The 15,577-nt window shown below is 38.8% G+C and overlaps 1 protein-coding gene across 5 annotated transcripts in view; it reads right to left on the minus strand.

Moving 5' to 3' along the window:
* HDAC9 (histone deacetylase 9) overlaps window positions 1-15,577 on the minus strand; it is a 446,072-nt gene that overhangs the window by 212,914 nt on the left and 217,581 nt on the right. For 3 of the 5 annotated variants that reach the window (XM_056484523.1, XM_056484522.1, XM_056484524.1), the window contains 4 exons: window positions 10,150-10,391; window positions 9,069-9,219; window positions 6,856-6,982; window positions 4,840-4,961 (listed from right to left, as the gene is read on the minus strand). In XM_056484523.1, coding sequence (XP_056340498.1) covers window positions 4,840-4,961; window positions 6,856-6,982; window positions 9,069-9,219; window positions 10,150-10,391 — 642 coding nt within the window. The remainder of the gene's footprint in view (window positions 1-4,839; window positions 4,962-6,855; window positions 6,983-9,068; window positions 9,220-10,149; window positions 10,392-15,577) is intronic. The other 2 variants (XM_056484526.1, XM_056484525.1) reach the window with 2 other exon arrangements.

Consider the following 15,577-nt stretch of genomic DNA (forward strand, 5'->3'; position numbering starts at 1 on the left):
CTCTGAAGTTATTGATACTGAATTTGGGAAGGCTAAAAACGCTTGGAGATTAATGGGAAGAAGAGTCAAGATGAGGGCACCTTTTCTCCTTCCCCCTGTGTTAAGTACTGATTTCTTCTGGGCACATTACCTAGTCCAAATTTGTTGAGATGGTTCACCAAGCCAGGAAAACAAGGACTCTGGAGAGGCAGGAATGCTTAGAAAATGGAATAAAATTGGGAGAATCATATGTTTGCCTCATTTCCCTGCTTCAATAAACAAAGTGCCTTTCCCATTTATTGTGCTCTCTCATAAATTCAGAGAAAAATAGCACTTCTCTCCACCAAGCTGGACTTCTTCATTTTGGCAGACATGGTAATTGAGGGTTTGGGATACTCTAAGCCTTTCTTTAAAAAACAGAAACCAAAAAAGTCCAGTTTTTCATATACTGTTACATCACAAAAGAGTGTTTTCCTAGAAAATGCAAACAGAAATGAAATTTGGTGGCACGAAAATGGAAAGGAGAAAAACCTTCACACACAAAATGTTTTTCTTTGGATTTTCAACTGCTCCAGTAAATTACTGAGTCACTAAGCACACAAAGAATTGTAAGGAAATATTCTAATTAATTTATTTTCTTAAAAATTATGTCTGCTGAGCTCTCATTCAGTAATCTTTCATTCTCATTTTCACAAGAGCTACGTTGCTATTCTACTGCCTAATCAGGTTAACTTAATAAGGTTTTTACAGAGTCATCTTCATGACTGTGCAGGACAGCCTTCTTCCTCTCGTTCATCATAATATTAACAAATCCTTCATCTCCTCTTTTTTTCCTGTATGAAATTACATAACTTCTCCCATCCAAGGAAGAACCTCATACTATTTGCTATTAAAAAAAAAACAAAAAAACAAAATACGTGCTATGTTTCCATTGAGTTTGCTTCCAATTTTTGGAAAGTGAGCTACCAACATCTTCTCAAATTGTTATATTGTAAGAGACCTTCAGGTCCCAAAGAACAATGCAAGTTGTAAGTGTACAACTCCATCTGCAAAGAAAGATCCAACTGGCACAAAACCAAAATAAACAGAAATACTGATTGACATTCCGATTCTTCCATGATTGTGCTAAACTCAGGAAAGAAAAAAACAGTTCATACTTGATATGATGATGTCCCCAGGAACTTCCTCCAAAAAAAGCCAAAACATGAAATAAAACACATAAATTCCACCAACAGCAACATTTTTTAAAAATATGCAGATTTGGCCAGAGAGCTAACCCTTGCTGGAACTTACTGGCTTTTGCTGATTTGTATCAACATTTGTATACAAAGTATGAAATTTCAAAGATGGAGAAAATGCAATTTTTAGGGCCATTTGCCAGAATTTCTGCATTTTGAAAAGGTAAAGGAAAAAAAAAATCTTTGAAAATATCTTCTACCCTACTAAACCCGTGTTGCTTACTGTGTTTTTGTTAGTTTTACAGTAACCCCATAAAGAGGATAATATTTTCTGGACAGATAGCCACAGGATAGAGGAGCCCAATAAGCAAAAGTTCTCCATATCAAATGATCAGATTTTCAAAAGTACATGGCTCCCATCAGAGCTCTAAAACAGTCAGTATGAATTTCAGAAGTGTTCAGTAATAGGGAGGCATTTTCAAACTTCTCTGGGTAATTTAGACGCATTAGTCTCATTGAAAGTTAATGAGCCATGTGCTGCTCAGGCTTTTGGGTGCTTTGCAGAAAACACATGTTACAACTGGTATCCATGGTGCAAGTTTTGGGGATATTTAAAATTTAATCTTAGAGTGTTTACACTAAATTCTGCTCGTAGCTACAGATGTGTAGCTTCTCCTTATGGTGTATTTATCTACCCCGTGAAGCAACAGCTCCCCTTGCTCTGCTCTTTTCAAAGTCTGTCAACACCAAGCATCTGAATGCAGCTGTGCAAAGAGTTGCATATCCTGGCCTCTAGCCCCCAGGACAGTCCCAATCCTCCATGCAGCTAAACTTTCTGAAGCCCAGTGCTGACAACTTCTGCTGCATCTTGTACAGAAAGGAACAACCCACATGGCTGAGACCTGTTGAGTAACTACAGTCACTGCACCAGGATGTTAACCCTGGTACCTAACTGTAAACACTGACAGAGCAAGACTCTTAGGTCTTTCCCTAGTTATCTAAGCATTCCATCACTCTAGATAACAGAAGAGTAAAAGCTGCAGAAAATATTTGGGTTTGTACCATTCTGTTGGAATTAATTTTTAGAAGATTAAAAAAGGAGATGCCACTTCAAGACTAATTAAGCAAAAATTAAAGGGATTACTGAACAAGAAAGTAAGCAAGCAAAACTCATGATTTACAATGCCTGTGTGACACTTGGTGTTCCCTTAGCACTGAAAAACACATTAGGATGTCAGGGAAGCATCATTCAGCTTTGTTTTCCATTAAATCTGATCTCAGAGTACCTGATTCATTCAGAGTTATCTTACAAGAGCATTTGGAGAAAAGAAAGACAGCTCTGTATCTTATATTATAAAGATTTTCTTGAAAAGTAACCTAAAAAACAAAACAAATCTGTAATTAAAAGTCACAACAGGTATTCCTTTCTTAAGGCTGAAAGGAATGTGAGGTCTCCTTTCATATGAATTGCTGACTTCACTCAGGTTCAGCACCACAGAGGCTTTGCCAGGAGCCAGTGGCAATGAGCATTCATAGCCTGAAGGGAAGGAAAAGAGGTTCACCCCTCATGGCAAAGGTCAGATTTCTGCAGGCTTACAGCCTGTCCATATACATGAGTGTTCGTGGGACATCTTTGTCTAGCGAGGTCCCGTGAGGATGACACAGGCTCCACAATGTCCCCTCTGCCTGGAGGATGGCCCTGCAGCCACCCAGATCAGTTTGGGGTCATTTGACTTGTGTCCATTTGGTTCCTGTTGCTTTGACACTCAACCTGATGAACAATCATTGAAAACTTTGTGGGGATGCTGCTGAAGACTGGAATTAAACATCTCTAGTACACAGAGAGACTGGATGTGTAAACAGGATATTAACAGTTGCTGTTTTCATGGATATGGAGAGATATCAAATATCCTCTGCTGGTAACATACAACATGCTGTACACTTCATTTATATTTGCTTATCAGAACCACTATGTCAATGCCATAGAAATGGTTATACTAATGATTATATTAGTATTTGTCTATTTGTTCTGTAGATATCTTTTCAGAGAGTCATCATGTCCTTTGTTCAATTTTGGAACTGATGCACTGCATGCCCAAATATTTGGAATAACATATAGAAAACATCTGGATTTAATTATATTATAGTCTTCTTATGCAGACAATGGGAATTGAATTAAGGAATATTTTGAAACCCCCACAGAGATATAAAAGTATTAGCAGCTGCACGAGAACTTTACTGTTACAAAGTTTGAAAATGTTTTGTTTTACAGATCAACAGTCTGACACATCATAAATATCAATCATAACATTTAAGATATATAAACATGGAAGAAAAATGAAACCCTGCATTTCAAATACATCTAGATTAATTCACAGCATTTAGAAGATGTAGAATGCATCCTTTTGTTCAAAAAATGAAAATGTATAGTCTATTGGCATAGAAAATATATGTTGTACAGTGGTATTAAGCAGAGAACCACATCAGGTTTATTGTGATGAACAGCCTCAACAAGATTTTATAATCTTGTTATATTGCCACCATATTGGACAAAGAGTAATTCAGCTAGAATAAATTAGCATTTTGCTTTTCATGCTTCCATTCCTTTGAAAATATTTGGGGATATAACATGAGCTTAGAGAGTCTGCCCCAAAATATTAGATACAGGGTGGATTTACTCTCTGAATATCTGCTGGTTCCAAATGCCACTTCTTTTCAAGTCAGTTTTGCAGTTAGTTTTTCAGTCTCCCAGTGGCTAAATGGCATTCAAAGGCTGTTAGCACAGTAGGGGGTCAGACCTTCTCTCTGAACATAACTATATCACTCAACAGCAGACTCATGCAATAAGCGATCTGATGTTTTCTTTTCCTTTCCCCCCCTCCTCTGAGTGTCTCCCTGCATTCCTGGATACCAGTCACTGCACCAAGGTCCTGAGGCAGCAGCCACATGGACCCCCACTGCCATTCTAGCTTTCTCCATGGTGTAGGGAAAGGTAAGCCTACAGCTCACCTGCTGCCAAGATAAAATACTCCATTGTTAGATCTTCTGAAATATTCTAAAACTTTCAAAAGAACATTTCCTCTGTGTCAGAAGACATGTAAATGTGTATATATGGACACAGCACAGCACTGGTCATGGGTTTGGTCCCCATATGAGCCATTCACTTACAAGCTGGACTCCATGATGCTTCTGGGTCTCTTACAGCTCAGAATATTCTGTGACTCTGTGATATGCATGCAAACTCTGACAACTAATGACACCAAATATAATATTAGCTCAAATCCTCCTCTTTCTATGATTTCCCCCCAAAATGCCCTGAAAAACATTGTCTAAAAGCAGAATACCATCTGAAGATAAATATTGTACCTACCAAGCATGGCAGAGAATTATTAAAGCCAGAAGAAAGGGAAAGAAAATAAATATCCATGAAATGATGATCTGCTTAGAAAAAAAATTTATCAGAACTGAAATCTGCACTAGCTGTTAACACTAGGAAATAGTGACTCTTGGTACCATGTGGCCAGGCTGACCTTGGAAATACGCAGTCTGGATCTTTGAACTTACTCATAGCATCATCTCGAACAGGATTTGTGGAATATGATACATGCCTTGCTGATGGACAGCCAAATAAAGGGTGGGAGAATTCCTGGGCAAGGGGCTCGAATAAACGACGCTAACTCACCCGTTTTACGAAGTGGAAAATCATCCTTAGCATCCTGTGCTCCTGGTAGAGTGTATTTGTAGGGTGGCGAGGCCCCACTCAGGGGTGGAGAGCTTTGATCCAGTGAGGTATGGTGGGCAGCCCTGCAGCAGACACAGAGGTCACAAATTAGCTGTCACTGAGGTGACCAGCAGTAACTATCCACACATGTTGTACATGTCTCAGCTGTGTTTATGTTCTTGCTCCTCTAAGTGTGCACAAACCACAGGCTCATGTAACCAATTTCACTCCTACAGTAAGTTATGGAACTCCTTGGGACTCCCAAAAACCGATTCTTTGCACTCATTACAGAAGTCACATAGGATAAGATTCATGTTGATCTACAGACAGGGTCTGTCACCAGTTTGGGGAATTGACCATTTCAGGTGTTTTTTTTTTTTAAATATGAATCAGCTGACACTCAGCAAAAGCCATTTAAGCAAAAGCCATTTATTAGCACCTACAAATAGACTTATATTGATCAAGCCTCCTCTATAAAAATGTGGAGGATTTTCAGGGCAAGAGGGCTTGTATAAAATAACCAGAAACACTGAATTATTATCTCTTGGATACCCTCCTCCCCCAAATTATTTAGTGGACAAGGTAAATGAAACCTTAAATTCAATTTGTAAATTTTGTGAGCATACTACCACATAGCACCCATGTCAGCAGAGAAGCTCCAACTGGAAGAGTGTTTTCTGACAACTGCTGGATGAAAGAAATATTGTGGGCAGAGCTTTCTGAGCAACCACATAGAAATTGCATCATTTGACTCAGAAACAGGGGGTGGGTTTGTTTCTTTTTTTTTGGGGGGAAGAGTGGGTTTGGTTGATTTTTTTAATCTAGAGAGGGAGAGAGGGAAAGGAGAAAAACTTGTTAAACTTTGTGTTTATCTCAACATAATTTTACTTGGCCTTTTACAGACTCTGCTTGTCTTTCCAAAGCAATGTGGTTAATCAATAATATGTCTCTGTCATGAGAGGAAATACTACTTTCTGCAGTGTAGCAGAAGGCATCTCTGCAGAGCTCCACATACTCAGTCATCTGAAGCTCAGATTATTAATCCAGAAATCTTACATATTCAAGAGACTTTTATGCATTATTTGGAAGAAAAAAATTAATTAATTACTGTATCTCCATCATACACAATGTAAATATATATTAAATCATTTTACCAAAATGCTCAGATTAGTTCAGAATGTAAATTCCATGGGCCAACCTTCAGCAATCCTTTTTAAAAAGAATAAATAAAAAAAGGAAATCTAATGTATCATATGCATTTCTGTTTGTCCTATTCAAGGTCAATGTGGGCATGACATTGAAATCTTTAAGAAATGTAGAGTTCATTTTGTTGGATTCATTTATTTTGGGAATAAAAACTGCAAAGCTGTAAAATCTTAACGTATCAATAGACCATTTGAAGGACTCAACAAAATCACTTGTTTCCTTGGTTTAAGCAGATTCTTGTCAAGGCCAAGTTGTCATAAGAACATGCAGTTTGGATACTAAAATCTATGAGTCAGAAAAGTCAAATGACCACTGCCTTTCTCAAAATCCTTGTGAACTACTAACACCAGTCAAGCAACTTCACTGGAAGGAAAGCAGCATCTCTCCAAGAGGAAATATTTTCTGATTGAATCAAAGTCCAAGTAAGACAAGCACAAGGTTGTTCTAACTGCAAAAATTTAAGATACTTGGAAAAATGCCAGGTATAATTATGAAATTTGTGATAGCAACAGCTATAGATGCTACAGAGGAAGCAGCTGAAATAAAGACAATTGTATAGATTTTTGAAAGAATCTGTATAGTTCTCATCACTGAACACTGAATACTCCTTGGTTAAACCAGAAATATAACACTTCAGGCTTTTTGCTAATCTTTGGGTTGAACTTCTGCCTTGCTCTGGAGGCAGATCTCAACACCCCTGCTGGAAAAGCCTTCTGCCAAATTTTAGCTGACACCTCCACAAGACAAGGAAGAGCTTAATACTGAACATACGTGTACCAGAGCTTGGGGTGGCGGCTCATGGAATGATTCTTCCCATTTGCTGGAGAGTCTTTTGTAGCTGATTTACTTAACAGGAACTCTTGAAGTTTCTGCTTCACTTCTGTACTGGCCACTGCCCCTAAGAAACACAGAGTTCAATGCATCTTATCTTTACCTAAAAAAAATTACCTTTTTAAGAAAAACAAACCCCAAAACAGCCTTATTGCTGGAAGTTTTGTAAACTATAAAAAAAACTTTTGGTGGAAAAAAGTCAAAAGGAGATAACATTTGGACTAAATGCTTGTCTGTGGAAGCCTGAAGCTGGCCATGACCCAAAAATCCAGTGAAGTCATAAGGAATATTTCAACAGTAGATGAGGCCATTTATCCAGGGCCAGATGTATCTAAAGAATTTAAATTATTTCCTGATAGTTCTCAACAATCCAAATACAAAATCCACAATAGAACTAAAAAGACAGTAACAAAAGGTCAGTTTGAGTTTTTAGTAATGAATATTTTTTCTCTTAATAAAGTAATAGTAGTAACATAGCAAAAGTGTTCTCTGAACACTGTCTTAGTTATAAGCAGAAAACTACAGAAAGAGCCAGAATGAGGCTTTTAATTGGAGCCCCTTAAGAGTCTCTACCTGTGATATCTGGAATACAGGAGAGAGTGCATTTAGACCTCTCTTGGTGGCTAGCTCAATACAGAAAAAAAAGTACAGCATGCCATTATAAAGAAAAACCACCAATTCAAGCTTGCAGCATGAGACATGCTTCTTTACTCATAGTCAAAATCGTGTTTATTAAGGAAAAAAAAGTATGAAAACAGAAAAATCTTTTGGTTTTCCATAATCAATGACAAAAAAAAAAAACAAAAAAAAAGGATGAAACTCCATTTCCTTCAAAGTTGCAGCATTAAGGCATATTTGATATTCTTAAGTATTTGGTAACCCAATCCTGACACACCACAGCTGAGATGTTGAACATGCCCTATGTGACCCATTGCCAACAAAATACCTCTATTACCTCTCTGCTTCATATCCCAACTCCTCCCAGACCTCCCTTCCCTCCTCTACTTATTCACTAGATTATCATCACCAAGAAACTCTGGGGCTGGGGCTGGGCCTGGAGGGGTCACAAGCTGCTTGGCTGGCTGTTAAATCCTGAACAGCCACCCAGCAAGCTCAAATGGAGAAGGGAACCACTGAGGTCACATCTCTGCTCTTCCTCTGGCAGGAGCACTGATAAAGCCCAATTGTTCATATGGAGACTGATTTTTTTATACAACTTAGATGAACCTTTTGTTCCAACAGTTTCCACACCCTCACGTTTCTAGGTCAATAAGATGGAAATTTTTTTATGGGCCCATTGTTCTTCAAGAAGCACCATGGACACCTTAATTTCCAAAGTCTATGACATGGTACACTTACAGCTGTTGAAGTGATATATTTTTCCACCCAAGAAAAAAAAGCCCTTTTCTGCTTCAGACTTTGTCAGTTAATTCTTATGCTCATTTAGAAGGGCACTGTTGTGTCTGTTTGTGGTAGCTTCATTTTGAATATCTTCACACTATACTTCAACCAGATTTTCAAACTGATCTCACTGAAGAGAATTATTTGTATCTGTCTCCCTCTAGTGAGCACCAAATCCTAATAAACCTTTACAGTTATTTTCTTTATAGCTATATATAAGTAAGAAATAATTCTTGGTTATGCCTCATGAAATGTCATCAAGAACAAACACAAGACAGTTTGAAAAAGTCCTAGCAAAATATTTAGAAGTCTCATTCTAAGATATTCTTAAATCTTTAATTTATTTTCAGTCTTGAAACAATGCTCAGCAACTAATTTAATTTTTTGCTGCTTTGTAGTGCTTTCTGTACAGAGAATTAAGCCCTCCAGTAAGATCTCATGTGAAGCTTTACATTTTCAAATGTCCTCAGTTTTTTATACAAAGAGCTTGACTCCTGAGATGCATATCTGCAAGTCTGTCAAACTGTGCTTTCCTGCAGTCTTCCAAGTCTGCACACAAACCAAAAATGTGTTTCTGTGGGTGCAGTGGGTGGCCCTGCCCTTCTCAAAGCACAGTCTTGACTTCTCGACCTGCGTATTTCACACAGGAATAGGCTTCCTTCAGGTTCCTGCTCATAGTTCATTTTGGCTGGGAGAATGCAAAGGGGAATAGATTCATTTCTTATTAGGATTCATGGAACATTGCCTCTTACTTTCTCGTCCTCTTTCTTTGCCTCGGAGGGGAGGAAGCTGCTGCTCCCTGCGATGCCTCTCCAGCTCCTGCTCTTGCCTTTGCTGCTCCAGTTTCTGCTCTTTTTCAAGGAGTTCTTGCTGTTGTTTAATGGCTAGGAGTTCCTGTTGTAACTTGCACAGAACAAAAAGACATGAGAAAGTGCAGTTTGCAGTGTTTTCTAGGTCAGTCCTGGTTTAAACAACCCCCTTGAGTAACTGAGGATCAGTGCTTGCTTTTATGCTTACACTTCTTTTCATCTCTCAACTGACTTTTAAGCAGCGCAGTGCATTACTGGCTGTCACCAAATTGAACTCTAGTGACAGGTAGCAGCCTGCTGCTCTGGTTTCACTTCTTTCTCTTTTGGCAAAGATGCCTGGAAACTTCACATTGTTCTTTGCCTGTGCATCACCCAGCTCTGGTTGCTGTGCTCTGCTGCATTTGTCAGCTCCGTCAAGTGGAAGCTCAGCACAGCAGCACAATGACAAGCAGATAAGAAGGAAAAAATGAAATGAAAGGCAAGATCATAAATTCCCAGTCAAAATCCATTATAGCAATCCTGCCACAGTGCATGCAATCCCATAAATCATTTTCTTTTTGTATGATATGAGGCAGCTCAGAGAAGAGTGAAAACACAACTCTACCAGGGTCTGCCTCCATATTACAAATTCAAATATGCACTTGCATACCAATTTTGATTTGTGGTCAAAAACTCCAATAGTAGTTGAAAAAAGCAGTCTCTTAATATACTAAAAAAGTATATACTGAAAAACCATATTGAACTTCAGTTGAAAATCCAGGTTGTAAAATAGGTAGTTCGATTTTTTGTGGATGTGATGCGTTTGATGATTCTCATAGCATTGCCTTGGTCTGCTGTGAGCAAGTCACTGGTAGGTGCCAGCAGTTTTGCTTTAAATGACTGTTATCACCCCAACACAGAGAAAAGAGCACTCAAACACCATCTCTTGGTCACAGCAAACCTTCCAGGCATGTTCCCTTCCTGTTTCTGCTTAAGCATATTCATTTTGCAGATAAAGTAAGGGAGAAATGAAAAATGTTGCTACCTTAATGTGCTCCTGGAGCTGGGCCTGATGCTGGCGGGTCAGGTTTTCATGCTGCTTCTGGAACTCTGCAATGAGCAGCTGTTTCTGGATTTGCTGCTGCTGCTGGATGAGGAGCAGCTCCTGCTGCAGCTGCTTTTCGCGCACAATGGGGTCCACCATGGGAACCATCATCCTGAGATCCGTGCGCAGGTCCAACGGTGAGATGGGCTCCAGCCCCACGGGAACCTCCGACTTCACATCCACTGTGGAAGGAATCAAAACATGCACATAGCAAATGTAACAGGAGAAGGGGAATAGAGAGCATTCCTACCGGGAAAAAGATCCATTTCACTCAAAGACTGTTTCAATGCACAAAACATTTAATCCAACCTGTGCTGTGTGCAATCTTCAGCACTTCCTCTCCATTCTCTGCAAAAATACTCCCAGATTAATATTCTGCTAAACAGGTTAACACACAACCCAGGTTCTAAAACCATGCCATCGCCCAGTGGAGCAATATTTAGTGAAAATCTCTTAAGCACTATTGATGCTACACAATAAACACTCAGGGCACTTCCTCAGATAAAATGAAGGCCTTGCAGTTCCCACTGCACTGCAAGAGATTTTTCAAAGCTAGTGTGCAGATTTTTCTGAGGATAGTGTTACACATGAAAAGCTGCTCTGTACTACACGGCTACTGCATATAAATACACCTGGCAAACACAGAGGAACAACATATAACAGGGGGAAATAATTTGACACACTAAGTTTTAATACAGCTTTTGGAAAAGTGATCACCATGCATAGCATACTATATATGAATTGTTTCAATTTGTTGTAGCAATGTTATTAATTCTTAATCCAGTGTTAAATACTTAAGGGAGGATCCTGTATTTTCTATCTCCTAATTTAAATCAAAGGGACTAAAAGGCAGGAGAACACAGAGATTTGATCACTTTCACTACAATAATTGTAAAGCTCTGAGTTTCACATCAAGTGAAGAGAGTAACTTTATCTGTTTCAAAAGAACAAAAGACTAGCAAGCAGCATAGAGGAATACAAGAGGAAAATAAACAGCAGCTGAAGGTCTCTGCTAAAGCCCAGCAGTTCTGATTCCATCCACAAGAGGACAGTGAAACACAAACACATTCACTCCAGTTCTTATGCCTCCACTATCTTCTTGCAAAATAAGATTATCAACTGAAAACAAACATGCTGTCGGAAACGACTCGGGAACAAGATTTTAAGCATATTTTCTCCTTCTTCTCTGCTGCAGCTGTATTTGTTTCCAAAGAGAAAACCAAAACGAAACAGAAATATTCTAGTAAGCACAGACAGCAAAACTGAAGCAGTAAAAGTTGAAACTGCAGCAAATGGAGTGGACTGAATTCTAACTGTGCAATCAGATCTATTAGCAAAAGATTTTATAAAAGTAAGAGAAAAGACACCAAATCTTTCTACTGATCACACTTTTTTATTCTCAAAATTCTGAAAACGTACACTTTTCTGGGCCCTCTTTTTTTTTTAATCCTAATAACTGTGATTGTAAACCTCAGAGCATAATTTGGCTTCTTAACCCACTATCCCAAAAGAATGATTGTGTCTAAGTGCTTACTTTTGTTCTGAGACTAATCACTAAATTATAAAAAATCACCTTTAACTTACAAAAACTACTCTTGATTATAAATAATTGCCACCGACCAAGAGAAACGGACAGGCAAACCCCCAGCCTTTCATCCCATTTATTCAGCAGCAATCCACATTCCATTTGTCTAGACTAAATATAGCCACGTTTATACAAGAAATCAATAGTGCTTGCAGAGAGCAGAGCAAAGACATGAATATTTCATCAAACCCAGAGAGAAATGGCAATCAGCAAACTGACAGCAAGCCGTGTAGGCTGACTGGCCCTCAGATAAGTCTCCTGTACTTGGACAATGGCTCATTGCCTGCAAGTCACAATCTTATCATCAGCACTCTTCTATTTTTAACATTAATTGCATTGTAGGTGACAAAGGTTTATCATGTTTAAAGGGGAGAGATGGATTTTCTTACATCTTCTGTGACAGGATAATAAGCCTTACTAGGAGCAGTAACTGGAGCTCAGCAAACCCTGCAGGGTCTGGTTCACAATGGTGTTTGCAAACTGAGCCCCGCAGGGTTTGGGTCACAATAGTGTTTGCAAACTGAACCCTGCAGCTTATTTTGCAGATACTGGCTGAAAATCAACTTCCACAGATCTCCACGGTGATTCAGGCTGATTATGCTTCCCATCTTGGACCAGCATCCCATTTCTTCATTTTGAGAGAACATTGCATGAGGGGAGCCCTTCAGATATTTTTTAACAATGGAAATTTCCTTTCACTATTATTAAAATCTGCAACTGAGATCAGGCTCTGCTTGGTAAGCCACACATTTTCTAGAATTTTCTCACACTTAAATAATAAATCTGGAATATCTACTTCATTAAGTTGACCTTAGCCTCATCCCTTGATGTGGGGAAAAACAAATATTTGGGCAGTTCTAGACTTGAATCCATAGAAATCAATACATAATATTTAATGTAATTTCAGTGCCGGTGCTTGCCAACAAATAAAGACAAGCATTTATTCCCTGGCATAAATATTGCTAAGAGTAAGGTTACCACCAATACTTCTATTAACTGCTGACATAGCAAATATTAACTTTTAGGGGTAATTACTGTCTTAAAACTCAACTAAGTAATAGCAGGGTAATAGTCAACCTCATCAATGAATTTATGCTAAACAAGTAACCATAAGATCACCAATCAAACTGAATGGTTTGCTACTGTCTGTTTCACAGTCCTAATGCCACAGGCCATTTACATTCTTACTTGTTACTAGCTGACAAGAAAGAGACAAAGCAGCTCCATGGAGCTATGTCACTGTGAAAAATGTGTAATGGAGTAGAGAATCAGAATCAGCATTTTTAAAAGCTTTGACTTTTAGATGAAGCATCTTCCTCCTACCACCATGCAATTTTAGGTCTCTGGAGAACAAAGGTGATGCAGAATGTTTACTCTCATTGGGGCTTTTCATGTTTTTTAACCTCCTCTACACAGATATATATATTCTACAGGTAAAAAATTAATCACCTAATCAATGCTCTCAACTTCAAACACTACGAGGAGCAGTGGGATGCAGGATCTAAGCAACAGGATTCATAACAATATTTGACAAAGAAGGAAAGGGAATGGGTAATGAAAGCAAATATTAATCAGAGTTTGATCAAGGCTAACTTCACTTATTCTTCAGGATTTTCATATCACCAGTGGAGTAAAGCTGTAGCAGGCACAGTTCAGACCCTGTCCCCACTCTCTCCACTGCAATCCATAGCAGATCCTTCCCAACAGCTCTGCCAACTACAGAGCAAGCCTGGGATTCCTCTCTAAGGTTAAATACAGACAAACCCTGAGCTCATGTCAGCTGCGGTGAATACAACAGTAGGCTGCAGAATATTAACTAAGAATGTTACTGAAAGCTCAGTGATTCCAGGAAATATGCCAAAATTTGAGTAGAAAAATATTTAATTTTCAGTTACAACACACTGCAAAAGGCATATGTATTTATTTTTCCTATAAATACTCAATTGCCTTTATCTTGAAACATAACAACAAAAACAGACTCAGAAGAATGTCCATATCGATTATAATCCATAGATGGCACTTCCCACAGGGCTTTTGAAATTCTGTGGAAAGAAAATAAGAGACTTGAAAAGTGGCATGCTTGTTGAGTGATTTAGATGCTTGGAGCATGTGCAAAAAGAGGTAAAGGAGCTTGGTTTAACCCCCAGGCTTTGCATTTTGAAACCATTCCTTACAATGGGAACACTGCACAACTATGAAGTCTTCCACTAAAAGATGGCATTTCAATCTCTGTTTCTGGTGACTGATTTCAGTTCCTGGTGACTGATTTCAATTCCTGGTGTATTAGAAACACAAATCTTCCAAATCACAAATGCTAAAGGAAAACATCAGAAAATACAGCAGCCTGCTTTCGTACCACCATTTCCCAAGAAGGGCAATCTTTTTTTTTTTTTTTGTTGGCAGTTACCTTGCTTGGCAGACATTTCTGCCACCTTTAAATCTAAAAACTTAAACAAGGAATGCTGTCATCAGCTGAACAGATGCCATTCCTGCTTTGAGATGCAATCTAGAAGAATTCTAGTAGACTAGCTCATAGACCATTTTGTCTAGTACATTTATGATTCTTCCATAAGAGGAACTGTGTGGACTGCTGGGACTGCAGGGATCCAAATTAACCTTTTCCCAAAGGAATGTCTCAGTCACACTGCTGGGCTGGGGCAGTAAAAAGGGCTGGAGACAGGAACAGGGCATGAAGCTGGTGAGCCTCCTCCTCCTGCCTTGGTTGCTCAAGGCTGACTTTTACAGAAGCACTTAAGGTTTATAAAGTGAACAAAGAGGACTACAGAAGTAACACTGAACACTAAACTGGAACATTAAATTAAAACTACATCTGACAAAAGACAAGTTTCTCCAACCAGCAGTATCAGTAATGAAAACATATTCCTGAAAACACACAAAACCCAAGTAAAATCTAGAAGAACCAGTATGCAAAGAAATGGCCACACCTTACCCCAGACAGATACTTGGTAAGAATATTACAAAGAAAAGAGAGTGAGAGTTTATACCAGTGCTACTCTTTTGAATTCTGCTCTACAAAAAAGAGCACAAAGTTATTATTAACTTGTACAGTATTTTTCATAGTTTTCATATGTTTTTCATAAAAGGAAAACAAACCAGAATAGTCTAAAGGAAACTGTCTCCATTTGGCCTCTTCAGACAAAGAAAGTAAAAACCCTCTCTTTTTGTGGAATTAGCCATCAGTCAGTCATGACATAATCAGAGCACTGGGGAATTTATAGAAAAGAGCCCTAAATGCTGAGAAAAGTGGAAGATTCACCCCCTCACCAATAAAGACAATACTTTAAATTTACTCTACAATTTAAACCTAGAATTTTTTTAACCAGATTTATGTGCCAACTCAGGACTTGAAAAGCACTGATACCTGAAAAGCTATAACAGTGTCGTTGAAACAGATTGAAAAAAATCTTTGAAAAGACTGAAAAGATGAAATGCTGTAGGAAGATGAAAGTTGCAGGATTAAGGAACAGAGGGTAAGAGGGAAATTTTGGCAGCAATGTGAACCACAAAGTAACTGGCAGGAGAGGGGACAGAGAAGGACTGGCCAGGCAATAAGACATGAGCAGAGGATGAGACACAGGAAAAGGAGTTAGATCTCTGCCCTGAGGAGATGCTTTAGAGGGACACTGCTCACTCTGTAATCCAAGAGCAGCCCTGGCACAGTGATAAGGTGGCAGTGAGGCCACAGTGTAAACAAGGAGCCAACACAGGAGCGATGTGGTGACAACGCTGGGAAATTAAGCGAGCAAAATGGTTTTGAATAGC

Source organism: Oenanthe melanoleuca, chromosome 2 (assembly GCF_029582105.1).
Source record: "Oenanthe melanoleuca isolate GR-GAL-2019-014 chromosome 2, OMel1.0, whole genome shotgun sequence".
NCBI classification, from domain to species: Eukaryota; Metazoa; Chordata; class Aves; order Passeriformes; family Muscicapidae; genus Oenanthe; species Oenanthe melanoleuca.